We start from the raw sequence: 26,769 nt of genomic DNA, 5'->3' as shown, positions 1-26,769 counted from the left end.
GTTAGCGGTCAAAACACAAACCGAGTTCAACCAAAAGGAGTGGAGACGGACCAGCAGCCCATCAGAATGCCAGTTTCCCCCAATAACAAGCGTGTGAGTCCCCGACAGAGAAGAAAACAATGTACGTTAAATCTTATACCAAAAGGGTTAGTTTTAACTTTGTCTCAAAGGGTATTAGACCACACAATTATCTACAATAAACACTCAAGCGTGTCATATATCTAAATGCTAATTAGCAACGCTTACGCAGCATATGGGAGTCCTTCCCACCAACGGAAATACGTGTTTAGTATGGAGCCTTGCTTGCTTGCTTGCTTTGTAAGTACCGAATCAGAAGTCTCCTCCTTAGAAAAGAAACATCACGAGGGTACGTCCTAGCTAAGCGCTCTTCCGGACTTTCAACGTCGGTGATGCTGTAGCAGACACATACTGTTGGTCGCTTTCGACAGCCCTGGTATGTTTTATAAGATGGCCTGTAGGCGTTCAGAGGGGTCCGCGATAAGGAATGTAATTCTGTCGTTATTGAGGCCCAAGAACCCGCGGCAGGGAATTGGAAATGGACGACGGATGGAAGGGCTGAGAAATGTGCACGTAGATCACAAGCTGAATCGAGCAGCCTGCACCACTCATTCTTACTCCAAGGTTAGTTTGAATTCAAGGCCTAACTTTTTGAGAACGTTCTAAAAATCTGTATCATTTACGTTTTTGCTTTTTACATGCAGAATACCTTTGTAAATGAAGCCTCGTGCATGAGGCGGGGAGTGGAGTTGTTTCAAGCGTCTTTGACTATCCGTTTCACTTTAAAATCCAAACAAGTTATGGCGACGAGCCATAAAGAGAATTAAAGAGTACAAAGGGGCAGAAGAACATTCAGTGGCCTCACGTTTTAAAGACCCATTGAGTCTTTAGGCCATTCTTTTCCATAGCCCCATGATGGCTTCACCAACTGCCTTTCGTCCAAAAGCCTTACATTCCAGTCGATATAGCAGATGGCTGACCCATTATGCTCCCTTGCGTTCCCTTTTAAACTCATGCCAACGCGCCGTATGGGGGTGAAGGATGGGTGTTGTAACAGGAATAGCAACAACCGTGTGCCATCTAGTCAACTCGAGCGTAGTGTGAAAGGTGCTATAATAATACTTTGCATTTATATTGAACAACTTTCCCCTTTTTCAGGTGCCTCCGATTCCAGCTTGGAAACCAGTGGGAGAAACTCCGCTTTCTCTGGTAAGGTCTAGCCAGTTGCCCTCTTTGCTGCATTTTTTTTTTTATATCCACTTTGTTGATACCATGTTACTGGCTCTTAAAATTGACAAGTGACTTTTTTTTTATTATTATTATTATTTTTAGAAGTATTAAGTAAAGGCCAGACTGATGGCCAGATATTAAGTCTCCACTTACCTTGCTTGACCTCTCTGCAGGTATATAGTGTCTCACCGGACCTGGTGGATCGAATGGAGCGCTTGGCACTTGTAGACTTTGGGAACCATGAGGGTGTAGTCCGCCTCCAGTGTGCCATCACATTCGCCGAGCAGCTGCATGTAGTCGACACAGAGGGGGTAGAGCCCATGGACTCTGTGCTTGAAGACATGTGAGAATTTAGCAGGCATTATAAGGGTGTGGTTACCACAGACTGGGATGGATGGGAGGGGGGTCAGTTGTTGGTATGGGCAGGAGGAGACAAATAACATATCCTGTTTCCTTGTAGGCAATTGTACCTGCGGGTTGACAGAGTCATCGAAGGGAACTGTGCTGAAGTGCTGCTTAGTTTACCTACAAAGATAGTGGAGGAGTTTTATGTTGCCCCACCAGGTGAGCACTGCAAGGTTTTTGCTGTTAATAAACAAAGGCACTAATTGCTTTAGAATTCTGAGTCTCTACAAGTTGACAAGTGCAGGAGCCCTGTAATCTGGCTGCCATAAGACTTACTCTGCAGCATCCCAGATCCAACATCACATGTTTCTGCTTCATTACAAATTAATCCTCTTCATGGGTGCTTTGTTCAGTATTGATGATTATTGAAGGGTACATCTTTACTTCCAACTAGCCCTAGTTTAGGAACCTTGGCTGTGGCAGTTTATACATCTTGTTTGCCCAACAATAGCCCATTAATTAAGCTGGGGCAACTTCCCACAAGTGCAGAATATAAAATACAAAACCTTTAGCAAGCACTTCCATTCATAAAACTGTACCAAGCAAAGGGGGTTTTACTGTTCAATATGCATAGGTCTATTCTGAATGGAGCTTAATCTCGGTACAGGTCATTGAGTGTCACAGCATTAGCCACAGCTACTAGCCTGTAATAGGACCCAATCCAGTCCTACCATGTATCCCAATGCCCATCTGTTGGCAAGTGGAAGGAACGCCAGCGACCACACACCGATTCAAACCAAGAGCACCTTATGAAAACATGCTTTTTTATGTGCAGTTTAAGTTACTTTTGTTGGCACTCTTCAGGAAGAGAGAGACACTGTAAGTACACAAATTAGCATTGCTAAATGGTGTGTTTTACATAGACTTAAAAACCCACATACCCATTTACCAGGAGGCCCTAGGAGACACAGTGCCAATTCAGATCAAGTAAGCTTTGCCCTGAAGAGTGTGAATATACAAAGATGCTGCAACCTACCTTGAGGTCATAAGTACTTATTTCATTACAATTGATTGAGCCTGCTTCAATCAGTGAAAGGCAACTTTATCAGCTTTTAGATGTCTTAGTAATAAAATCTGTTTTGTGGAGTTCTACCTTGGGGGCACATCCATGGATCCTGGAAGCACAGATAATGTATCAAAGAAAACAAATTGGTCTATTCATTTTTGGAAGAATATCACTTAGTGAGCTTAATCAACAAAAATGTAAAGATGAAAAAGTAACGTGCAGACACAAATCCTTCCTCTAATGTGAAGTGTCCTTGGATCCACTGCAGTGGCAAGGTATCTGTCAGAAAAATCATATTCATGGTGAAGCTTGCTTGTCTCGACGGCTAGAAGTCACCCAAAACGGAACAGAAATGAACACTGAATGATTCAAAGAGTACATGCTAACCAAGAAGATCTTAACAGAGCACCTACAAATTTATCACCCAAAACCAAGCAGTCTCTCGGCACATGTGGGTGAGAATTTAGATGAGTATTTAATTTGGCAGTAGTTGATTCTTTGCAGCATTCGGTTTGGGGACAAATCATTTTTAGTGCAGTTCAGACACGGTTCAAATTTGGAAGTTAACAAAATAACCAAAAGGAAAAATACAATTGACAAATAAGGATTTAAACAGTGAACTAATTATGAATGTTCATTGTTTAAAGTGCTCAATACTTTCCTCTGTAGAAGATTGCTTTTTGAAGCAGGCATTGCTGTGATTTAGCATTCCATTCCCACACAAGGATCCAAATCCGACTCTCAAAGGCAGGCAATAGTAAACCTGCTCGCTCTCTCTTCTAAACTTATCTGAATTTAAAACTTTGTGCAGCCATAGTCCTACCACCCAGAAAGAAGCTTCTTTTGGAAGGGAGTAACAATGCTTGTTAGTAACACGACTAGGTGGAAGCAGTGCTCAATTTCTAATAATAATTCTTTGCATTGATAAGTTCTTTTCTTACTACTCTTGGAACTCTTTGCTAGTATAACCTGCTATATTTCACTTATTTCTTCTCTCCCCAGGTAACATCCCTTTACCACAACGTGAGGAGAGATGTGTTTGTTAAAAAAAAAAACAAAACACTTGATTAGTGAAAAACTGGATTACTCAGAAATATCACCAAGAAGCTTCACAAGGGAGAAAACTGCATGATAACGAAGCAACCACCATGTGGACTTTACAGGAAAAGTGCTAAATAAAGTTTCAGTTGCTGCTCATTAAAAGGTCAAGTGATAAAGTGCTGGAAGTACCAAAACATTTTACATGGGTTGCAGTGTACAGGCTTATAACCTGCAGACACCACCAAAATCGTACGGGTTGACCACTTAAAATGCAGCTAATCTATAGCTACCAGCAGTATTTCTCCTGAATATTACATACCTCCTCCCATGCTTTATTGCCTTTACACCAGTAATACCATCACAAAGCTTAAATTTCAGCCTTTCATTTACTGCTCAAAATGACTTCATACCTTAACCTTCATATTCCTCTTCAATCACAGTATGGACTTGTGCATGTGGGTTATTTGAAATAATCTGGCTCCTGTCTTGATGAAAATATGCTTTAAGACCATACGCTTCCAATAACTGGGTAACAGAATAATTCTTCTGCAGTAAGTACAGTAGTCAATATGGACAAACCTATGCTTCACAGATGTTCCAAGTCAAATACAAAAAATGGTAAAATTAAGACAGACTCATCAGTCACTTCTCCTGTTCAGTACTGAAGAGCTTAACTGAAAAGTGAAAACCAAAAACATTAGAAATGTGCAATATGCCATAACGGGGTGGGGGGTATGGAGCACTGTTACTAATTTGTGTACAAATCCTTTATCTCTCCTCACAACGCCGTTAAAACACGTTAGGCACTTGTACCACTGCATTGAAGACAAAGCTAAACTGTAGGCAAATGTGTTTATTATTTAATCAAAAATTCAAATGCCACCGACACAGGCACACACATTCTAATGTTCTAAACATTTAGTACAAAGAAACAGCTTTGAAGAAAAATATTAAAAATGATTTCTTTATTTAAAAAAAAAAAAAAATACCCCCAGAGGAAAAAAAAAAAGGACTTAAAAAAATCCAGCAACAGATCCAAGTTAATAAAAGACAATACTGCCTCAGTGCCAAGGCTGTAGAGGAGGCTCGCTGACCTACATGTGTCAGGCAAGATAACATTTAGGCAGGTGCACCTCAATGTTGGGGCAACCCATGTAGCTACCATTCCATATCACAGAGATTGATCTGCAGAATGTTTAAAAGTGTACTGAGTGAGACAGCTGCTAGTGCAGTCATTAACTAACTACCTTCTCACTTAATACAAATATAACCTCTCTTCTTCAGGAAAAGAAAAGGGGAACAAAGCAGAATTCCACCGTTCTCAGTAATGCTCCCTGCTTTTTACCCTTAAAGGGCAGCCCTGACAGTGGAATGTACATAACCCAAATATTGGGGAGGGGGTTTGGGGAAATAATCCAACTGCTGCTAATGTGCTGTCACCTTTAGAGCTCCTTTATTTTTACCGGTAATGACGAGGTGGTGGTGGGCTGTGGCGCTGAGGGGGCATGTGGCGAGGTGGTGGGCTATGTGGGGATAAAGGGTGACGTCGGACTGGTGGAGGCTGGTAATGCGGCGATCCTCGACTCTGATAGGGAGAATATCGCCCTCGAGACCTAGAGCGAGATCGTGAGCGGCCCCAGCTTGAACTTCTTTCTCCGTGGACTCTGATGTACGCAGTTTCACCCTATGGGAAAGGGGAAAGGAAAAAAAATTGGGAAAAGAGCAGTCATACCCAGTCCCTAGACTTCAATCACATTAGTAATATTACAAAAACAAGGAAATAATGAAAATGGTCACCTTTCCTTAATGGGTAGATTTAACTAACTCCATCCCTCAAACCAGAGGTCTCAAGAGGACCTAACAGCTACAAGCTTTCAGTCCAGCTATTTTATTATGGGCCAAATACTTACCACAAATAAACACACTTTGCACTACTAAGCCATATAAATCACATAAAACACCACATCATTAACACTTAAATTTTGCTTTTAATTATAAAACCACCAGAAATTAAGCCTTAAACAACTGTGATTGTCATCACAATAGGCAATGAGAGAATCAGCTCATTAAAAGGATAAAACAAATGCATGTTTTGCAACCTAGACAAGTGATTCATTTAAAACGAAGGCCAACAAGGTACGTTCTATTAGCAACAGTAATTGGCTACTAATTAAGAGGCTAATAGAAAACCTGCAACCATAGATCTGATGGTTTGTTTGTCAAAGTGAGTTCTCATATAGAGTTGAATGACTAAATGCATACAGTTGAAATCGAGTACCATCGTGTCTCATTTCCATAATTTCCACAGCGAGACAAAGTACTTTAGGTACACATACAGAAGTACCATTTCTAAAGTTAGTTCTAGGTAATCCTTGTAAATTTCTATTTTTACCATGAGTAACTAAAAATTCAGACTGGCAAATTTCATATTTAAAATATGAACTATGAATACTCTATTAAGTCATCTTAAGCATGCAAGTTTGTGTTCTCCTGTAAACCAAATATATACATTATCTCTTTAAACACTGTAGATTTGGTTTTGCTTGTACGCAGATGTATAATATGCAATTATGTACAATAAATTTATATACAAATACCCATCAATAGCATTAAATACAACAGTCACAATGATAATAGGAGATTTAAGCTCTATGCATGAGGCCATTATGGATGATAAAATTATGCTTTAAGCACACACACCTCACACTGAGTGGATTCTACATACGCACATATCACAAGTTAGCCAGTTAAGGCAGAAACACCATTTCTTAAATCTGCATCTTTATGCGTTTGTGTGTGTATATGGTATGTATATGGGCCCAAGTTATCTTATGGAGTTCTCCTTTATCAAATCCCTCCAAGATCATTAAACTACACAAAAAGATAAAATATCTTCATCAGCAAGCATTAATCCAAAAGCGAGCACGTTGGCTGTGAACTGTATTTTACAAATTTTTTTACTCAAAATGATTCTTCATTTTTAGGTTTCTTAAAAGAGTGAATACTGCTTCACTGTACGACTGAGCCCTGGAAAAGACAAAGTATCAGTTTTTGCCCCCAGCCTGTGCTACGTGCCAGCCACTTTGCATCTCTGCCGCATGTGTATGTGGATTTCACTTTCAAACAAATTTCAATTCTCGGACACACCTCCTAAGCGGGAAGAAACATTACTTTCCACTGATGGCAACATGAATTAGACAATCTACAAGTCTACAACTTAAAGTTTAAATCTGAACGATATATTCAATTTCTTTTCGCTGTTCCGTTATTTCACCGAGTAATAATTTCCATTTGTTTGCGCTAATGCAACCTTTACTACCATTTTTTTGAGACTTTCGAATTTTATTACTTTCATTAATTCTAACCTGCTCTGCATGTGTATTGTGCCAACGTTTGAGTTCTTTATGATGTTCTATTTTGTCTTTTATTTCCGACCCCGGGCGTGGTTAAATCTCTTGGCACAAAGTCTCGTCTCGCAGGACAGGAAAGTATCTCACTTAAAAAGTCTTGGTCTCAGGAATTTTTTATTATAATATAGTGATAAGACAAGTACTGTTACATTATTTGTCACTTTAAGTAGTAATCTGGCTACAAAACACACATTACTTTTAACATATTACCCTACTTCCCTCAAGATTGTGTTGCCCAATTTAACACTGTTATGGTCTGCTCACCCAGGAGACCTAATAATGTGATGGCCCCAACATTTGCTTCTGGAAATGTATGTTGTGCACGCTTCTGTGACTGCTGAAAATGTACAAAAAAAAAAAACCCACATGCAGACTACAAAATCCTTAACTGTGACACTTCTACGAGATTATAGCGCCACAAAACTAGAAATGTACCTCCGATAACCAAGATTCTCCAACTGGAATAATGGTTTACATTGCACTTTTGAAACCAAGTTTCTTTGTAAAAACATGCCAATTGACTCATTCAAAGTACTATGCTCTCCTTACCCTCTCACTACAGTATATAGAGGGTTGTGTGTGAGATAGCAAGAGACCCCCTTTATGTATACTTTTACAGTACCCTAGATATCAACCCAGCAGTCCATGTTGAGGATGAGATGGAAACAGGTCTGCAGTTTAAATGTGTGGCAGGGAAAAAAAATAAAAAGCTGTACAGGATGCTATTGAGGCAGAGTGAATCAAAATCTTCAAAGTGGTTTCCAACACTTCACTGAAGTTATGCCTTGAAGAAATCAGGCTGGTCTGGAGATAAACCTGGTTCCTACCTGTTACTAAGCATCTGGTGAATATATTTTTAAAAAGTTAACAGTGCATATAGTTAATTTCAGGAATGGTAAAGTACTCCTGACCAGTGAAGCCAACTTAGATGTAAAACTAGAACATGCCCTTTGTTGTACTTAATTATATAAGTATTACACATTTCCAGCTTTGTCATTGATTCTAGATACCAAAATATATAGGCAAAAATTAGGGTCTGTCACATAGACCCAATTCTAGTTTTCCAAAACATTAATGTGTAGCCATTGTACAACCCTTAACTGTTTTCATCCCCCAAATTTAAAGAATATGGAAATTTAAGACTACTTACTAGTGGATAAAAAAAAAAACAAAATTACAAAAGAATGAAAACAATTAAAAGTTGTTTTAAGAATTGTATAGGACCATAAGGCCGGAGTTATACTTCACGCGACGCATGCTGCAGCGGACGCTCCTGATACGCAAGCGTTGCAGTGTTTATACTTGCGCGTGTACTTTACGTAAATCTGGAGGAATCCACCAGGTGGCAGTGCGAGAGATCGCGGAGAGAACATGTTCAGCTTCTGTGTTGTGAATTGCCTAAAACACCTATTAAATTCCGAGAACACCTTACCGCAATATCTCTGAAAAGGAGGTTTATTGATTAAATCCATAAATCCAGGGATGCATGTGTCCATTCCAGGAAGCATTGGTCACGAGTGAGAAACAGTCCCTTGACGAGGCCTCAGCTCATCGCAAGGTGAATACAAACACACACATACACTAGCGTCATTTTAGCGGCACCAAATCCCCAAATCTGCATATCTTTGGAAGGAAACCGGAGCACAGTGTGGAATACAAGCAGGAAATACCAGCAACAACTCACTGCGAGACAGCAGTGCTATCGCTCCGCCATCGTGACACCCCCAAATGTGTAATTATTCCCCCATGTGTGTATTTATTAACAGTATTCATTATTTAAACAAAATTATATGTAAAATGTAACATACACATTTTAATGCATTTCATCATGAAAGTGATATCAAGATTCTAAATGTGCAGAGAGTTGGAATATCAGACATTTAATTTGTTCTGTTTGGTGATCTATTGCTGCTTTCCGCTGCTGAAGCAAAATGCCGACATACAGATGCATTCGTGGTGCTTTTATATTCAAGCGTCGCATATTTCCGATCGTAATGACACGATACATTTTAAAAGTCTCACATACCATCTTTTGTGCCGTTTATTTTTTTTTTTGCAACTTCATATCGGCAACATAATGTATAGCGCTGTAATTGAGCCATTCATCAAACAGCAAAGTGCGCACATCGATCCCCGAAGGATCTCCATAGAGGCTTGCTGTCACATGTAGATAGTAAACAGAGACTCTGACGTCACGTTCCGACTTTTATCGCACTGCGCCCCCCGAATTTTTGCTGGTACTGCAACTTGCGCACATGTCACGTTAATTTCTGAGGACCTGCTCAGAGGACGCGTGAAATGAACGCTGGGAACGCATGGCAGCCATGATGCAGGCGCGTACGTGTTCTGCGCGTGAATTATAAATGAGCCCTAAGGATTCAGTGCTGTTAACACAATCCAGATTTCATAAGGAAGAAACTTTCTGTAAGATGTTTGTCAAGTACACAAGAGACAAACATTTTAATAGAAAAAGTGTACAAACCCAGGTACTTCATATTACAGTTTTGTCAATGGATATTTGCTACCTAAAATGCATGTTAATCAGCTTTATTTAACAATGTGTAGAGGACAGGGAACCAGTAATAGGGGGGAAAAAAAACCTGATTATGTTGATGAGCTGATCAGAATCTGAGTTTTGAACAAGGTGAACAGAAATTAACTGGAGGCCAGTTTTTTTTCCCTTCATTTGAGCACCTATAAAAAGGCATCAAATCAAAAGTATCAAAGTATTCATAAACTTGACTAACACTTACTGCTTTCAATACCCGGTTTACTTTGTTTATTTAAACTTTAGATCTGTAATTTTTTTATTAGAGCTGTGTATTGGCAATAATTTTGCGATACAATACGTATCATAATACAGGGGTTATGATTCAATATATTGCGATATATTGCAATACTGTAAGCAAGGTATATTGCATTTTTAAAACTAATTTTAGTAAAACTATCATAGTGTAAAGAACACACCACTACATGCATAAAACTTTAGTTAAAAAAGCTTACTTTTTTATGCAATCAGAACAGTGGGATTTGTAAATGCATGCATCGCAGTCCCTATAACTTCCGACATCATAGCAATACCTTTTGTGCAATCTGAGGAAAGGAATTAACATGTTCCTATCACTAAAAAAAAAAAAAACTATACTTTTTGATTGTGCTTTAAAGGTTCACAGTATGCCACACTATGTTTCAAGTAGTTTATAAGAAAATGCATAACATTTGACAATCTGAATAAAGGAATTAACATTTGCTTACAGTATATCAGTAATAAAAAATAAGTGCTTGCAGGATTCTTCATGTAAGCAAATTCAGAAAATTAAAAAAAAAAAATCAAACAGTGTTGCATATAAATTCAGACAGTATATATATTAAATTCTGCTTTAGAGGTTCACATTCTATTGCAGTATGTAATAATAAATAAAAAAAAAAAATCGATACTATGTTTGAGAATCTATGCATTATCAAAACACATATTGCAATACTCCGGTGTATTGATATTTTTTTACACCGCTAATATTTAGAGTGCTCAAGTCCGCTACAAGGTTAATATGTTATCAATAACCTATAATGACAAAAATCAGTTCATGCTATTAGTTGAAATTTAAATCTAAAATCAAGATAAAGGGAATTAAAACTAATCCATCAGATTTTACTGAAATAGTTAATCATGCACTTAACACTGATGCAAATTAAGGGAATCTAAAACTGAAGCACTTCAAACAAAAACCAAAAAAAAAAATCTAGAAGAAATAACAAACCTGTAGTAGTACAACAGGCATTTTAAAAAGTATTTTTTAGATACTGGACCAATTCAGGCGATAGTTTGTGAAACGTGTTCTTAAGAAAACAATCTAAAAGCTCCCCAACATGTTGAGCAATAAATATGAAAAGTCTACATTCTATTAAAAACAAACAAAAAACCATAAGATAACAGTTAAACATTATAAAGAAGCGAAAAAATGTGATTTATATTAGAATGCAAAAGACCTGGGTAACGTGAAATGTAAATAAATCAAAACATAAGGCTTCAGCATTATTTAGTACTAGCTATATACCAGAAGAAATATGCAACCAAGTACTTTTCTGTCTACAACATTTTTTTTTTTTTTTTTTAAAACCAAGAACTAATATTGGCAGGCAGTGTAGTATGAGGAATAAGAATAAAGACCTAGGACTTCAAATCATGACACTATGTGACCAAGAGCTAGTAGCTTCACATGCCAGAGATTAAACTGGAAAAAACAAAAGAAATGTAACCAGCTATAACTGATGTCCCAAGATCCCCAATACAAAGAAACATGCGCTAGTTATTTCTGCTACAAATCAATTCTGTTTGATCTGTTTTTCATATTTTTTTTTGGTTGAAGGTAACTGCAAAACAATTTGCATGAAAATGTATTCCTTTGAACCAAGTGAAGTAATAATATCAAATAGGAGTATATAATAATAATAATAAGAGATTTACATCATTAAGTACACTATTTTTTGTGTCAGTTATACTGTATATGGCCCTCCCCTGAAGTCTGCAGATGTGAATGTACTTGAAAAGCAGTGCGTGAAGTGGATAAACAGTGCGAGAACCACATGAGTTAAACGAATGCCATCTAAGAATTGTTCCTGCTTCATGCCTGATGCTTGAAGAGATGGGTGCGATCCTACATGCATGGAAGCTCACCAGGAAAACATACCAACTGCAGGCAGGTAACACACAGGACGTGACCCTCTTAATGCAAAGCAGTAGCACTATTGCTGCACTACTGTACCCCAACATGTTTAATTTCTAACAGTACAAGTTATTTTAATGAAAGTAACAATCTGTAAAAATATCTATATTTATTAATGCATTTCATAATGAAAATGACTTAAAGTATACATCTTAGTATTCTAAATGTTCAAAGAGTTAGAATACATTAACTTTATGATCGTACGTGTAACAATCACTGCCTGCAGTTCCTCTTAGTGCAAGAGGAAGTCTGTTTAAGAACAATGTCGCAATTAACCACTGGGTTGGGAAGCATTTAGAATACAAAGTATTTCACGTGATACTTTAGTTACAATGGGGTTTGAGAAACTGTAAAAAGTTAAACCTTGATTTTCAGATGAAGTTTATGACATTCTATTTTTAATGACAAAATTTCTTCTTTAAATCACGACATGACAAGATTAAAGTGGAAATTTCTAATTTAATCTCAAAACAGACTTTTTCTTCACTGTGTCCCTATTTTTGTTTCTTTGCTGTGGCACTAATACGCTTCCATAAAAAAAAAAATAAAAAAATGGTCAAGATACTTGCTGAATCCATTGCACGAGTCTGACTATGCCCTAAACCTATGCCAATTTTTTTTTTAATCATCAAAGTCTTGTTAATCAATCGGCCAAGTTGCATTGTGTTGAGCTGATCAAGTACTTATTTTGTGACATTTATTCTAAAATTGTGTGACATTTTTGTTCTAAAAGAGGGGAAAAAAAAAAGCGATAAAGCATCAATATAACAAGTTTTGCAGACTGACAGATTTGCAGATATGCTTCCCAGGAAACAATGTCACTCAGAAATACCACACTGAAATACTGAGGCACCTGTGGGAAACCAAAGGAAAAAAACTGTCCAGACCACTGGTACACACAAAGATGTATTTTGAACGATGATCATCGTAGTTATTGTGTTACACCTCTAAAATGAACCTAATTTGCTCCAAGTTAGTTTTGCTCTCGAAGTTAATCTGAGGCTAAAGAGAAGACAATCTGCTGCTGCAAAAGATATCCAGTAGATGGGTGCAGTGAGTGTTTACTGGAATGGGAGATGCACTGGGACTAATGCATTGTATCTCAATTGGTGCATTTTAATGGTGACTAAAATGGAATTGCTACAAGTTGAATACATTTTTAAAGCAATTTCAGTACATGGGTGTTCAGGATCTGGCAAATTAAATAAATTGAGCTGTGGTATTAAAATTAAAGTCTGAAGAAACTTAAGGACAAAATTGACTTTGCTGAAAGTATAGCTTAGCCGGATTTAAATTAAATGTTGGAAAATTTTAGCCCGTCTTTTACTTTCTAGTTATAAAAACAATCATAGGCTGAATAGATCTTAAACAGCAATCTTGTGCATGAATGAACGAACATGCAAGACTGCTATGCAGGCATGACAAGTAGATCCACAGTCTCAGTCGCTTTCCCATTTTGTCATGATACATAAACAGGACAGAAACAAGGCTCATCTGTTTGTGAGGTACAAAACAGCCATGCCGGTTCCTCATATCTGTATTCTGTGTGTTGCATTTCTAATAGAGCTCTCTCTCATTGGATGTCAAATCACAGACACACACAGCTCCTGGCCCTAAGCCTTAACACACCATTAAACGTGTTTATTCTCTTAGATGAATTTGGAGACTGCCTAAATTGAGTCACAAGTTATGTCATACTACATGACCAGCTTTCAAATGAGCATACAGAAACTTCCCTTACTCATTAAGATTATTTGAATGTCTAAAATATGAAACCAAAACATAGTGGGTTTTCCAAACTTGAACTCACCTGGTGAGAGCGAAATTCAGTCCTGTCCAGTCGGCGCAGAGCATACTCCATGTCTTCCCTGCGTAGAAACTCAACAACACCCTCCCCGTCACGCTGCACATCTGCAAAGCACACGTCCCCAGCTTCCCGCATGTGGTCCTTCAGATCCTGCCAGCTTCCTGTGGGAGGTAGTCCTGAGAGGGGACGATTATACGGTCAGACGAGAGTCAGGGGGCGAAGCATCCACATAAAGACTTATAATGCTTCTACTCCACTGCAACCTTTCTTTCCGTATTCCATATTGAAAGAAAACCAGAACTGCAAGGATTTTAATTTCTCTCCAGCCTCAGACAGCATAAGCCAAAAGAAGCAGAGCCTTGCACTAAATGGGAGAAAAATAAATAAATGAATGTGTGCTCAACTCATAGTATATACATACACACTCAGACTAAACATGACTGCAGCTATTCCGTACTCTTAAGAAACCAGTTTAAAAAAAGTGGAATCTGTAAAAATAAAATCCTTAATACATGGCTCGATTTTCATTTACACACTGAAACTGACAAGTTCTTTAGATTATACCCCTTCAAAAACCAAAGTAGCCTTCACAACACAAACACTCCAGGAAAAATGGGGGTTTAAAACAGAAGAAATACAAAAACTGGTCTTTATCATGTGCATAATTATTAAAAAAAATAAAAAAAAATAAAATTCCGACAACTCCACAGCATTGACTTCCGAGTTTTTTTTTTAAAAAACATTAATAGTAATCTTTAACAATCAAAAATATAGGTCAAGCAGCCTTCAAATTAAGAATCTCAGGAGTTTCTTTACCCTTTCAAAAACACTTTTGTGGGGTGACGGACACATTAAATTAACTGTTCGATAGGTTACAAATTTAACAGAACAAAAAACAGTGTGCAGATGCCTATGATCAAGTTTGGCATATACCATGCACTCTCAATGTCTGGGACATTATTCTTTGAATGAACTGTCTGCTCGGCAGTTTAAAATTACAAATCAAACCATTCAGATGTGAAAAAAAGTGCAGACTTTAAGGGTATTTGTATACATTTTGGTCACATCATGTAGAAATGACAATACTTTTTCCACACTGTCCCCCAATTTCAGAGCTCCATGTTTGGGACATTGCATATGCATTGAATGACTGCATGAAGTCTAATTCATAAACTTCACCAGGTGCCGAGTATCATCACTGACGATGCTCTGCCAAGCCTAACAATCTTCAGCTCCTGCTTGTTTCAATGGCTTGTCCCCTTAAGTTTTCTCTTTGGCAAGAAGGCATGATCAATTGGATTTAATCTGGGTGAGTGACTTGGTAGGTTCAGTATGAAGGTTCTCCTTCTGTATTTGTTATTCTTCAGGTACTTGGGTTTTCATCCCACAGACTAAAGACGTACATGTTATTTTGCTGGAAATTCCCAACTGGCTTTAGTAGTCGTATGCAAACATGGGCACTTAAGTACTGGCCACCTACAATGTAGGATTGGATTATGAAGGTTAAAGAATGTTATGTAAACTGGATGGCTTGAGCAATACAAGCATTTGCAAACTAAAACAATGGCGAAATATTCAACCTGGTTATGGTTAAAGATGCTTTCTTTACCTAAAGCAATTTTGTAATATTTACAGATAAGGATATTAAATTCTAACACCAAGTTTCATCTATTCAATGTATAGCCACTCCCTAAACCCTGCCTACAAAGTTCCTATAAGAATACATCGCAATGTAAAAGATTAAGGAATTTAGTTAAAATTAAGCAGTGTACCTTAGTGGTTAAAATATTGGACTTTAAATGCCATGTTTGTCTTCTCAATTACTGCCTCTGACTTACTGTGTGACCTCCTACAAAGCCACTTCAATCACCTGTGATTCAACTATATGGGGAAAAGGTCTTTAAATAAAGAAGTCTGCCAAATACACAACAAAAATCACAATTTCAGTTCTAATTGGAATATTCAACATAAGCCAAAACTCTGACCATGCCCATATGAAATGTTGACACTATCGTTACAGCACATTTCAAGGTCATAAATATGACACACAAAGCAGACATTAGGTACTCGTAACCAACGTGATGAATGAACATATGGACAGGTGTAACAAACCATGTCACTCTGACAATTGTCATACCTTTATGGCCAGATGACTGGGTAAGAGCATTCCCAAAACAGCAAGGCTTGTGGATTGCTCAAGATAAGCCTACCAACTATAGTACAAGTGGGGGTGTGTAAAAAATATAAACCACAATCAAGACACACCAACATAAGGACTACTTGTGGCACAATCCTCAGATAACTAAGTTACAAAAGTAATGTATGAAGACACACTGTGCAATTAAACGTGCTGCATACAGGACAATGAAACCCAGGCCATTCAAAATGCCCAAATGCTGCCAATGTCGAATGCACCTACAATTGGTTTGTGAGTATTGGAACTGGACGCTGGATCAATGGAAGAAGGTTGTCTACTTGAATCCCATTATGTGTTGCATCAGGTGAAAAGCCAGGTACGTGTACATTGTTTACCAGGGTGAGGAATGACACCAGGAAGCATTATGTGAAATGGACAAGCTAATAAAGGGATTAAGATGTTTTGAGCAATGTTCTACTGGGAAACCCTGGGTCCATGTATTCATGGGGATAATTGGATGTATACCATCTACCTAAATATCGTAACAAAACACTACTTTATAGCAATAATATTACCTATTGGAAGTAATATGCTTCAGCAGGATAATGCAATCACCCAGACTGTATACATTTCTCAGGAATGGCTTGAGGAATGAAGATTTTAAGATACATCCTTGATCTCATAATTCCCCAACTCGAAACCTGCAACTAAAAATGGTCTCAGTGCCAGATACCAATGACACCTTCAGAGGTCTAGTAGAGCAGATACCTCAGCAGGCTAAAGTTTTTTTTTTTCTTTTTGGCAGGACGCAGAGGAGCAAGAGCATATCAGGAAGGTAGTTATATTGCTTTGTCTCGTTAGTGCACACAATATATTCCTACACTTTACTTCTAATTTAACATTGTTGGGCCATTAAGATTTTGGAGCACAAAGCTAATTCAGCTAAGTTTCTACTAATGGGCTCAATTGGCTACCTTAATAAAGCATATAACAAGGAGATCAGAAACCCTTAAGATGCTACTCTTTTCCTTCTGACCGGTATGTGACTAGGAAATTTGAGGATTACTAGATATTTATTAACCTGCTGAGAGATATCACTTCAGCATGTCCTACATCAGGTGCAGGGTCTCTACATAGTGGGACATACCCTGAGCAACTGTAGAGGAGCTATCTGGGGGGCACCATTACGACATGCCCAAACCACCTCAGCTGGCTTTTCTTGATCCAGAACAGCAGCCACTCTACTCTGAAGCTCTCCTGAATTACTGAGCATTCTACCCTATCACAGAGTATTCTTTAGGTCATTATGAACATCTTATGACCATAGTGAAGGACAGTGATGTAGATCGACTGGTAAACCAAGAGCTTTTTCTTTAAACTACAGTTCTACTTTATCACCATGGACCAGTACAGCAATTGCAGGACAGCTGCTGTCACTCCAGTCTGCTTGTTGATCTTACACTCCCTTTTTCCATCATTCATGAACAAGACCCAGAGATACTTTAAATTCTCCACTAAGATTAGTTTTTCCACCTCCTCACATGGAGAGAGCAAAGCACTCTTTTCCATGAAAGAATCGTGACCTCAGACTTGGAGGTGTTGATGCTTACCCCTCCTGCTTCACAATCTGTTCTGTAACCAATCACCCAACTCCACGCCAAAGGTCATGCTCTAATCATAGCAACGTGGAGCAGATATGCGTGCTCCAGAACGGTAAGATTAAGGCCGGATGTCCGGTGCAATTTCAGTTTAGAGGCATGAAACACATGGACAGATTCTTCTGGTAATGGTGATCCAGCCTATAAAAACTGTAAATGTCCTCCTTTAATTATAAGCTTTTTCCTCATTAGAGTATATGAGTAAATATATACATATATATACATATATATACATACACACATACATACATATACATATATACATATACATACATACATACATACATACATACATACACACACAAGAAACTAGAATAAAATATTACATTAGATGTAAAGTAACCAAAGTGCCACTAGCACTAAAAAAGATTAAACCAAATAAACTTGAACATCCAACAGTAGTAAGCCAAAGAATGGAGGATGTTAGTGGTTTACTTGCTGTATATGCAATATCTTGCAAAATCCTTGAAACATAGAAAAAAAACACTTCTGAACCTAGTTATCTAGAAAATGTTGATTTGCTAATGAAAAACTAGTACTGCAATAAAATAAACTACGTACAATGTATTTTATTAAACAGCTCAGTATTTTCTGTTCCCTCCACTGCAATGCAAAACTAAAACCTTTTTATTTTTGACTACTACTCTAAAAATGTATGAATTAATCCTTAACTCTGTTTTTTTGTCTTATTTTGGAAAAAAGATGTACTCAAACAGATTAAAGTGTTTGAGCAAATTCATCCATCATATTGACAGCCAGACAATCTGGCATATGTAACAATCATGTGTTAAGAAACTCCCGTGGAATTTTAAAATACAACGGACTTAACAATGAGAAGACAGCGACATCAGGAGACAGCAAGAGTGATGTCAACAGGAGAGGACAGATCGATGTCATGAGAGGGCACCAGCAAAGTTTTTCATCTGATCATCTAAAGCATTCCATGACAATTGATTGCTAAATCAACGTTGCCCTAGGGCATTCATCTTTGATATTATTAACTTCTTATAAGCTTTTTCTAAAGACTAATAATTTTACAAATACAGTGGGTATGAAAAAGAATCACCCCCTTCATTTGCTTTACAGCCTTAAGTGAACAAAAAATATTTTTTTTACAGCTTTACTTACTCAATGCAATCTATAACATCCATGTGAAAGATATCACAGCTATAGTTCAGAAGAATTAAAAAAAAAAAAATCAAAACCAAAAAAGTACTGAGATTAATATACACATACACACTGTCACGCACGAGTGCTTGGGGAGCAGTTGATCGACCCAGTTTGCTTCATAAAACGTCCCGCGGGGGACAACGGCAGTGTACTAATCTGTTTTTTTTTTCTTTACTTCCTCAGAAAGGCCGAGATGTTGCAGCCGTGAAGAACGGCCAGACGGATGTAGAAAGAGCACACTTTCGGGTCCATTTCTTCCCTCTGCTGACCCGTGATAACGTTATGCTCCCAGAATCCACCACAACTGTCCCAGCATTCCTCACGCTTAATATCCAGTCCGCCAACATAAAATGTCCATCCTCCCTCCCTTCAATGTCTTGAGTTTTGGAAAAAAAAACAATTGACGAATTTACTTTGCAGTATACGGGGCTAAAAACCCCAAACCTTGATCATTGTTGTGTCTTTATTACAACACACACATATACAAGTGACTCAAGTAGTAAGGTAAATTTTTAGAGCACCTGGAACAGTTATGAAGTGCCATATGGTCCAAGCTGGAAGGTTTATTGAGCAAAGGACAAAGAGCTCTGTCCAAGAACGAAAGTGCATTAAAGACAGACAGACAGACATTCATTCATTCACTGATAAATGGCCTATAGGAAAGGATTTTCAGCCTTTGGATGTTCAAATATATTCTAGGAGACCAAATATAATATTTAGGACTGAAATATCTAAGACAACATATGTTGTCTGTGCCGATGAGAAGTCTCTTGGAGTACTAGGGGACAGTGGACTGTGCATGCGCTATTTATATGGTACTTGTGTGGTTTGGGTCTGTGTGTATGCATATATCTAGTTAAGTAGATGTTAAGTTGTGGAGGTAGACCAACCCCTTAACAAACCTGAAGAGTATACTTAAAGGGCAAGTACACAAAAATATCACCATAATACAACTGTTGAAAATCTGCCGTTTCGTTTTTATAAGGTCATCATTCTAATGAATTTGACCAGTTCCCCAACACCAGAAGTTCTTAAATGTTTTAATTTGACACCACTGGGCACTATGAAAATGTTTATAATAGCAGAGTCACAAACTATACAAACTACACAAACTATAATGGCAAATAAAAAAAAGTGACTGTTTCCTTTCAAGCACATTCCTTACAGGAAGATTACTAAAAGAGGAAAGTAGGGGAAATGAACATTTTACAATAATATTTCAAATATCCATTTTCCAAACCTGCTTAAGACCAAGTCGCACAGGAGATGGAACTTTTTCCCTGCAAGGATAAGGTGCAAAGCAGGGCAGGAGAATTGACTGCAGGGGAAACGCACACACACACAGGCCAGTTTAGCATTGGCCATCCACCTAACCTGCATGTCTTCAGACTGTGGGTGGAGACCAGAGTACCCAGATGAAACCCACATGGACATGCAAACTCCATAAAGGTAGCACTCGGGAACAATTATTAAAAACAGGAATAAACTCCTGCCATACCACTGCCAGTGAAATTGCTTACTAAAGTTGAAGGAAAAAAAATCTTGGTGTGAGAAGATTTGATAATTTTCTTAAACAACATTATGTAAGGACACTTGTCATTTGCTTATATATAATTTCAAATTTTCCTTTCAGAAACTAAAAACTATGTAAAATGATGGTTCTTTAGCAGAAACCAAACAGATGACTGAAAAAAAATATATATATATATATTCTTGTATCTATAAACTACCTATTAAAAAAAAATGTAATCAAACGACTACTTAACTTTTCATCCTACCAGGCACGATATACTTTAAAGAGCATCAACAGGGTGAAAATAAATAAAAGTAAACTTACCTGTTACAATGACTCGAAACTCTGATCGCCTAGATGGTGGGCCATATCGGCCTCGAGGACCTCCAGGACCTCCACCCATGGTAGCATTAAATTTGTAAGCCGATGATCTTGGGTATTCAACGCGTAATTTGCAGTCTCCATACCCATAGCCATTCCTTCCATATACTGCATCTTCAGCATCCCTGTGGAGGAATTTTTTTTTTTTTAAATCAATACAATAGTGTCACTTTAAAATTAAAGACTATTCCCGGTGACTCACTTGAATATGGAAGAAACTGGCATAAAATTGCAAAAAAATCCCCATTTGCCTAAAAGAAATAAACTGCTATGGACACAAATTAATCATACAACAATTATCTTGAATGCATCTTGGCCACTCCAACAGATGAGGAAAATATATATTTCTCTGAAAGCTAGCAGAGCAAACATTGTTCAATTTACAGTAATTACTGGAAAAAACAATGACTATTTTGTCAAATATGTGAAGCAATGCTTAATTAAAAAAATACATTGTCTCCGTTTTAAAAAAAAGTCTTACAAAGGTGTTTTAATAATTTTGTTTATGTATACACATACTCTAGTTGATTCTACACAGCTTTGCCCAACATGAATAAAATGTATTTTACATATGTAAAACAAACAGACCAGACACTTCAGACCTCTTCATGGCAGAAAGACTTTTTTATATAAATATGTGGCATCTAGTGCTTCTGAGCTTAAACCCTATTTTTCTAAGGAAAAAGACTGCAAAATTTTACTGTGAATTTAGAATAATTTAAAATGAAATACTACACTTAGAAAGCCAGAAGTAATTTAGCAGAAAACAACTTGTACAACAGTAATAATCTCAATATTTCAGTAATGATATTGGAATTTTAGAGCATGTAGAATGCACCACAGTCATATTGTACTTCTATCCACAAGGCAAATGAGGGTTGACTGGCACAGACACTCTGCTGATCCATGAGCAGTGCTACTGGCAGATCTCTATGAAGTGACAATCCCTTCTCATTCACGCGGTCTCAAAAGGTTTGTTGCTCCAGCTCAAGTACACAACTCGTCACAATTGGGTCATTTGCTATATTATTTGCCCTACAGAAAAACTGAATAGAACTTTTCTGTTTATTATAAAATGAGCATTCTGGAAAAATTGATTAAACAGATTTTATATGATCAACTGTGAAAGAGTTACTGAGCAGCAAATGAAAAAATCTTGTGATGGTCGATCGAAAATCCCAACTTTTAGTTAGGTTTTCTCAGTCTGTTTTTCTATCCTTGTACATTTAAGTGTAGAAAAATAACATTCTATTAGCCTATAGTCTAAGTTAAGACTATACTGGGAATATAAGCGTTGGTTTTCATGCGATGATGGAACAGAAAGATCTGAGTGTATATTTAACAAAAACATTAACCTGGATGTATCAGCAGTGGTAGATGAAAATAAAACACTTATATAAACTATAGCACACCATTCTTGCTCTACCACTATTTTACATCTATTCATGCAGTTTTGAACTACAACATATTTTAGAGGACAATATAACTTCCAATTTATTTTGCTTTTATAAACTATACTGATATGATACTGGTTTTCTCTAATACAATGTAATTAAAAAAAACATTTTAACCTAGATTAGGTGAATTTTCCATTATCAGATGGGCCACAATTCATTCGTAATGACTCAGCATATGTGGACTGTAAGCACAGGTATTCCAAAGAACATTAATAAGCAGGTGGAATTTAGTATTCGTAAACTAGACTGCAACCTTGGGGGACACAAGTGTCATAAATGTCTAAAAGAAATTTAGCATTCAAGCAACTTCCTAAACAAAATCAGGGTGGAAGAAGACTTCCATTAAATTGACAGGGGAATGAACACAAGGAAATTCATTGTTCAAATAAAGTCCTATAGTTCACATGTTTAATAGTGCAAAGAAAGAAATTTATAGCACTGTTCTAAACAATCAAAAAGTGTATTACATAGAAAGTAAAACCACTTCAACCACCACAACTGTGCAGCATCCAACTCAATGAGGCAATGACAACCATTTTTCCATCAGTATATTAACTGCAAGCTAGCTACTAGGTGGTGAACATGTAAGAAACTGTTAAATGGGAGAATTCGGGAGCCCAGATTGGACAAGGTCATGGTGGGCAATCCACCCAAGTTATCGGGGTACACCCTAATCTTTCACGAAGGATGCCCAAAAAGAGTCGACCCTTAGTTTTACGTCTCATCTAAACACCACCACTTTATAGCACAATGTCTTCATCAATGCCCTGGTGCACTGGGATCTACACACAGACCACAGAATAAACAACCCCTGCTATGCTCACCAACACCCTCTTCCAGTAGCAATCCAGCTTTTCCTATTATTAGGTCTCCCCTCCAAGTACTGGCCAGGACAAACATCCTGAACAGCAGGTGGATTATCCTTTCTGAAGGATAGGTGCTATGGCTGCTTGATCTCATTACACCCAGACAGATCTCAAATAAATTACAAGATCTTTTGGGGGGTACTTGTTGTAGGCGAAAAAAAACAAATTATGAAAACAAAAATGTATATGATTTTAGATTTAAAATGGATCCTGTTTCATCACTATTAATTTGTCGATTAACCTGTGATATAAAAAACATAGTGAAAAAAGTTTGGTAGATTCATATCTGTTTCTATATTTGCAGTCTAATATGAATTGTTTAGTGTACACTTATGTAGCAAATTGGTTAATAAATGGTTGTGTACCGCTGAATCTCTGTTTGCTTACCTTGTGATAAATTCTATCTAAAGAAAACCTTCAGCAAACATTGATCCCAGAAAATCTCAAATGACATCCGCTCATACATCTAAATTGCCCAAAAAACCACCAACTTTAAATTATAAAAAAGTGATCACAGTAATAAAAATTTGACAGGTTAAGGTATACTGCTTTACATTTATTCTATGACTATCATGGAGTTCACCAAAGCAAAAGTAGCTAGTTAGTCATCTTAATATGAATTGTTACTAACATCAACTCTTTAAAAATAGTGCAAATTGCTGTATTATTTTTAACTGACTGACTTGGCAGTTAACAGTACCTGTTAATGTATTTTCAGAAGAAAGTTATTTTAGCATTCATATACTGTAGGGTAGGCGATTAGCAGTTAGGTAACTGATCATTCAAATGTCATGAACCTATTCCTGAGAGGTCAAATATAAAATAAGACTGTCCAAGACCCTCTTTTAGGAACATTTATAAGCAAATTTAGTTACCTGGGGTCCTCAAAACGGACAAAAGCAAATGGGATTGACCCCCTATTGTTCTTCAGCTCAATATCCCGGATTTTTCCATATTTATAAAAAAGATCTTCAATATCACGTTCCTGTACATCTGCTGGAAGGTTCCCAACATAGATCCTCCCATCACCCATGACTTTGCTGGAAAAGTACCTACAATACAAGATATAACGCTGATAATTCCAACCCACTGGTTCTATTAAAAAAAAAATAAATAAAATCTGCACATACAGGTATGACCACAGAATGTGATATTAATTCAAATGCTTTTTAATGATTAATCTCACATCAATGCTTTGAATACTGTTTGTTATACAAATTAACATGCAAGTAAAATACCTCATGTGAAAATACCACTATAGCATGCTAATCTAAAAATGCTAGTTTTATTTTTACACCGTTAGTCAAAAACGTAACACACACTTTTCCAGAATTCAATTTCGTTTGGGTAACCAGATGGAAGAAAGGGTAACTGCTTATGGGAACTACAGTGAACTTAAAATACAAACTTGCCGATACGTTATATGTCCCTTTTGGAATTTTAAACATTATTAAGCTCATCTTATTATTCTTGATATCTTGCTCGACACTAATTATCGTTTTCCAGTAGGTGCTTACAAACATGTAAACAGAAGACCACAGATCTAGCACACACACCAACTTAATTAAAACCACTAGGTATTACTTTTTTCCTAAAATACATACAAATAAATAAAAACAGACCACTTAAACCAAAATACTGTATTCTACACAGGTCAAAAAAAATCGACAATGTTGATGCATCAAACTTCAGTATTCATTTTTATTGTTTTGTTTCAAGAAAAAAAAAAGCGGTTCGGCTCAAGATTTGTTTCACTGTACAGTATATTAAAAATGCCCGAGTTACACATATTTGCCAAACCCACCTTGACTAACACGAGTAACTGGAAACGCGGCTTCTGAAATGAACCCCAGGTGCAGTATACAGTCTGACTGCACATACGCTAATATACATCTGCCCCGCAATCGACGACAGGGAATTGCTTCGTATTTTAAGTGTGGCCTAGTCGTATAGGGCTACAAGAAAATTAAGGAAATGCGTTTTAATCTTCACATAATGCCACATGATGGACGAAAAAGTGTTAAAACGCCCGCTAGGTAAAGGGGCAGACGACTGGCCTGTAAGTTTCAGAAAAAATAAAATAAAGCTGAAGAATGAGACAGAACTAAAATAAGAAAAACTAACGATAGTACATCAATCAACCCACACCTCTTTATTTAACTATAGCAAAAGGATGCTCCTCGGCCTGCTAATACCTCCCGAGCTGCGAGTTCCGAGGTTCTTTGTTCGAGCACACGTTCGATTCTTCAAAAGCACGCTGTCTTAAGTGTTTTTTCCCCTTTTAAACAATGCCGTCCACGTACGTTTAATTTGCCATACTATATTTTTTCTTTTCCTGTGCCCAAATGGGCACTATAATCAAGGCCTATCCCCTGCCTGGTCGGGGGCCACAACGCGGCACTGCTTTCACTTCTGAATGTGCGCGACGCTCTCGCCGCTTCGCAACTCAAAACCGGCAGGTTAAAATAATGCGAAATATTCCCTTTAAGCATTTCGGGAATTATGCATTGTCAATATAATTGCGTTGGTTTATTAGACACGAAACGGGAAACTCAAAACTGTCAATATATAAGATGCAAATCTTCTTTTTGTTATTTTTACCTGTTCCTGTTGTAAAGAAACTGCGAGCCTCTCTTCAGATGGCCTCTCGCTTCCCCCGGAGCAGGAAGTCCCTGACTTCCCGCCTCCGTAGAGGTCAATGCGAAGATTCGCCTTAATGACACGCCCCTTTCTTGTTTATACCCAATAGCACATAAAGCGGGAAAAGACGCTTACTCTAAAACAACCAATCACTATTCAGTATAAAACTTCTTCCACCTTTCCGGCCGTTTCTTCTGTTTCAAAAACGAGTTGGCTGATTGTTTCGCCATGTTCGGGATAGTCTTATGAAAAGTAATAATACTTGATACGGTCTACACCGTTTTCGAAAACAAAATTAAAACTAATGAAAATATCCATTATATGATTTTTTAGGCTTTGTTATACATTTGCCATCCTTATACTTTATTGTGTAAAGAAGTGCTATAAGCTGTTGGTTCTACCTTAAGTGTTGAGTAGTAATAGTAATTTCAAGACATAGGCCTAGTAATAAAAACAAAAATGAATAAAGGGGTTCAGAATTGTTGTTCAATCAAAGTACTACGTTTCTTTGGTTACATTTATATTTATTCGTTTAGCAGATGCTTTTACTTTAACGACTTACAAAAGAGGTCAACATAGTCGAATAAAAATTGTTATAATGGGGTCTTTAGTGGATGCAGGTTTCCTAGCCATCCCTCTTTATGGTTTGTGTTTATTTAGGGTCTGGTAATAGATAATTCTCTTTATTAATTTTTTTAACGTCTTTTATTTTATTAGCAAATTTTTGCATCGCAACAGTATTGGATTAGAGGGGCCCTGGAATGGATCGATGGATATACCACTCATTTTTACATGAAATAAATTATCACATTCTGTGGTGGGCTGGCGCCCAGCCCGGTGTTTGTTTCCTGCCTTGCACCCTGTGTTGGCTGGGATTGGCTCCAGCACACCCCGGTGACCGTGTAGTTAGGATATAGCGGGTTGGATAATGGATGGATGGAACTTATCACATTATTGTATTTGTACTGTTAAGTTTATAGCTGATTCTTGATTTGAACCGTAAAAAGTGAAGCAAATGGTCAGTTTTTAAACGTGTTCAGATGTGTATGATAATGCCAGTGCTACTCCAAAGAAGTGTCTTTTACCAGTCCAGCTTCAAAGATAAACCATTCCTGTTTTGGGGGGTCGTCTCATTGTTGCCCCTCTAGTGCACCTGTTGTTAATTTCATTAACACCAAAGCAGCTGAAACTGATTAACAACCCCCTCTGCATTTAACTGATCAGATCAATAGCCCCGAAGTTTCATTGAATTGCTGCTATACTCTGATTAAAGTGTTCCTTTAATTTTTTTGAGCAGTATATATAA

General features: G+C 37.4%; 2 protein-coding genes across 3 annotated transcripts; one reads left to right on the top strand and one right to left on the bottom strand.

The window, feature by feature from the left end:
• The first annotated feature begins 308 nt into the window (after positions 1 to 308).
• gatc (glutamyl-tRNA amidotransferase subunit C) lies at positions 309 to 19,053 on the top strand. 2 transcript variants are annotated; one of them, XM_039771777.1, is made up of 5 exons: positions 309 to 642; positions 1,177 to 1,227; positions 1,422 to 1,591; positions 1,709 to 1,812; positions 18,790 to 19,053. In XM_039771777.1, the coding sequence occupies exons 1-5, from the start codon at positions 457 to 459 to the stop codon at positions 18,879 to 18,881; spliced, it is 603 nt and encodes a 200-aa protein (XP_039627711.1). In that variant the 5' UTR covers positions 309 to 456; the 3' UTR covers positions 18,882 to 19,053. The 2 variants fall into 2 exon arrangements, with proteins under 2 accessions (XP_039627711.1, XP_039627712.1); XM_039771778.1 differs by lacking the exon at positions 18,790 to 19,053 and adding an exon at positions 3,662 to 3,879 and having other exon boundaries at positions 315 to 642.
• Positions 5,095 to 25,518, bottom strand: srsf9 (serine and arginine rich splicing factor 9). The gene is made up of 5 exons (XM_039771776.1): positions 25,425 to 25,518; positions 23,699 to 23,875; positions 20,444 to 20,625; positions 13,645 to 13,817; positions 5,095 to 5,384 (listed from the first exon to the last, which is right to left on the bottom strand). The coding sequence occupies exons 2-5, from the start codon at positions 23,854 to 23,856 to the stop codon at positions 5,160 to 5,162; spliced, it is 738 nt and encodes a 245-aa protein (XP_039627710.1). The 5' UTR covers positions 23,857 to 23,875; positions 25,425 to 25,518; the 3' UTR covers positions 5,095 to 5,159.
• Between the last annotated feature and the right edge of the window lie 1,251 nt (positions 25,519 to 26,769).

Source organism: Polypterus senegalus, chromosome 12, assembly GCF_016835505.1.
Source record: "Polypterus senegalus isolate Bchr_013 chromosome 12, ASM1683550v1, whole genome shotgun sequence".
NCBI lineage: Eukaryota > Metazoa > Chordata > Cladistia > Polypteriformes > Polypteridae > Polypterus > Polypterus senegalus.
The sequence above is the reverse complement of the archived record's forward strand: the minus strand, read 5'-3'. Positions and strand labels throughout refer to the sequence as shown.

Excerpts from the sequence above, each read along its gene's own strand:
- gatc (XM_039771777.1), top strand. The coding sequence starts at position 457 with ATGTTTTATAAGATGGCCTGTAGGCGTTCAGAGGGGTCCGCGATAAGG. Across the intron at positions 1,228-1,421 it reads GAGAAACTCCGCTTTCTCTG|GTATATAGTGTCTCACCGGA; the intron begins GTAAGGTCTAGC and ends ACCTCTCTGCAG. Across the intron at positions 1,592-1,708 it reads GACTCTGTGCTTGAAGACAT|GCAATTGTACCTGCGGGTTG; the intron begins GTGAGAATTTAG and ends GTTTCCTTGTAG.
- srsf9 (XM_039771776.1), bottom strand. The coding sequence starts at position 23,856 with ATGGGTGATGGGAGGATCTATGTTGGGAACCTTCCAGCAGATGTACAG. Across the intron at positions 20,626-23,698 it reads GTCCGTTTTGAGGACCCCAG|GGATGCTGAAGATGCAGTAT; the intron begins GTAACTAAATTT and ends ATTCCTCCACAG. Across the intron at positions 5,385-13,644 it reads CTGAATTTCGCTCTCACCAG|GGTGAAACTGCGTACATCAG; the intron begins GTGAGTTCAAGT and ends CCTTTCCCATAG.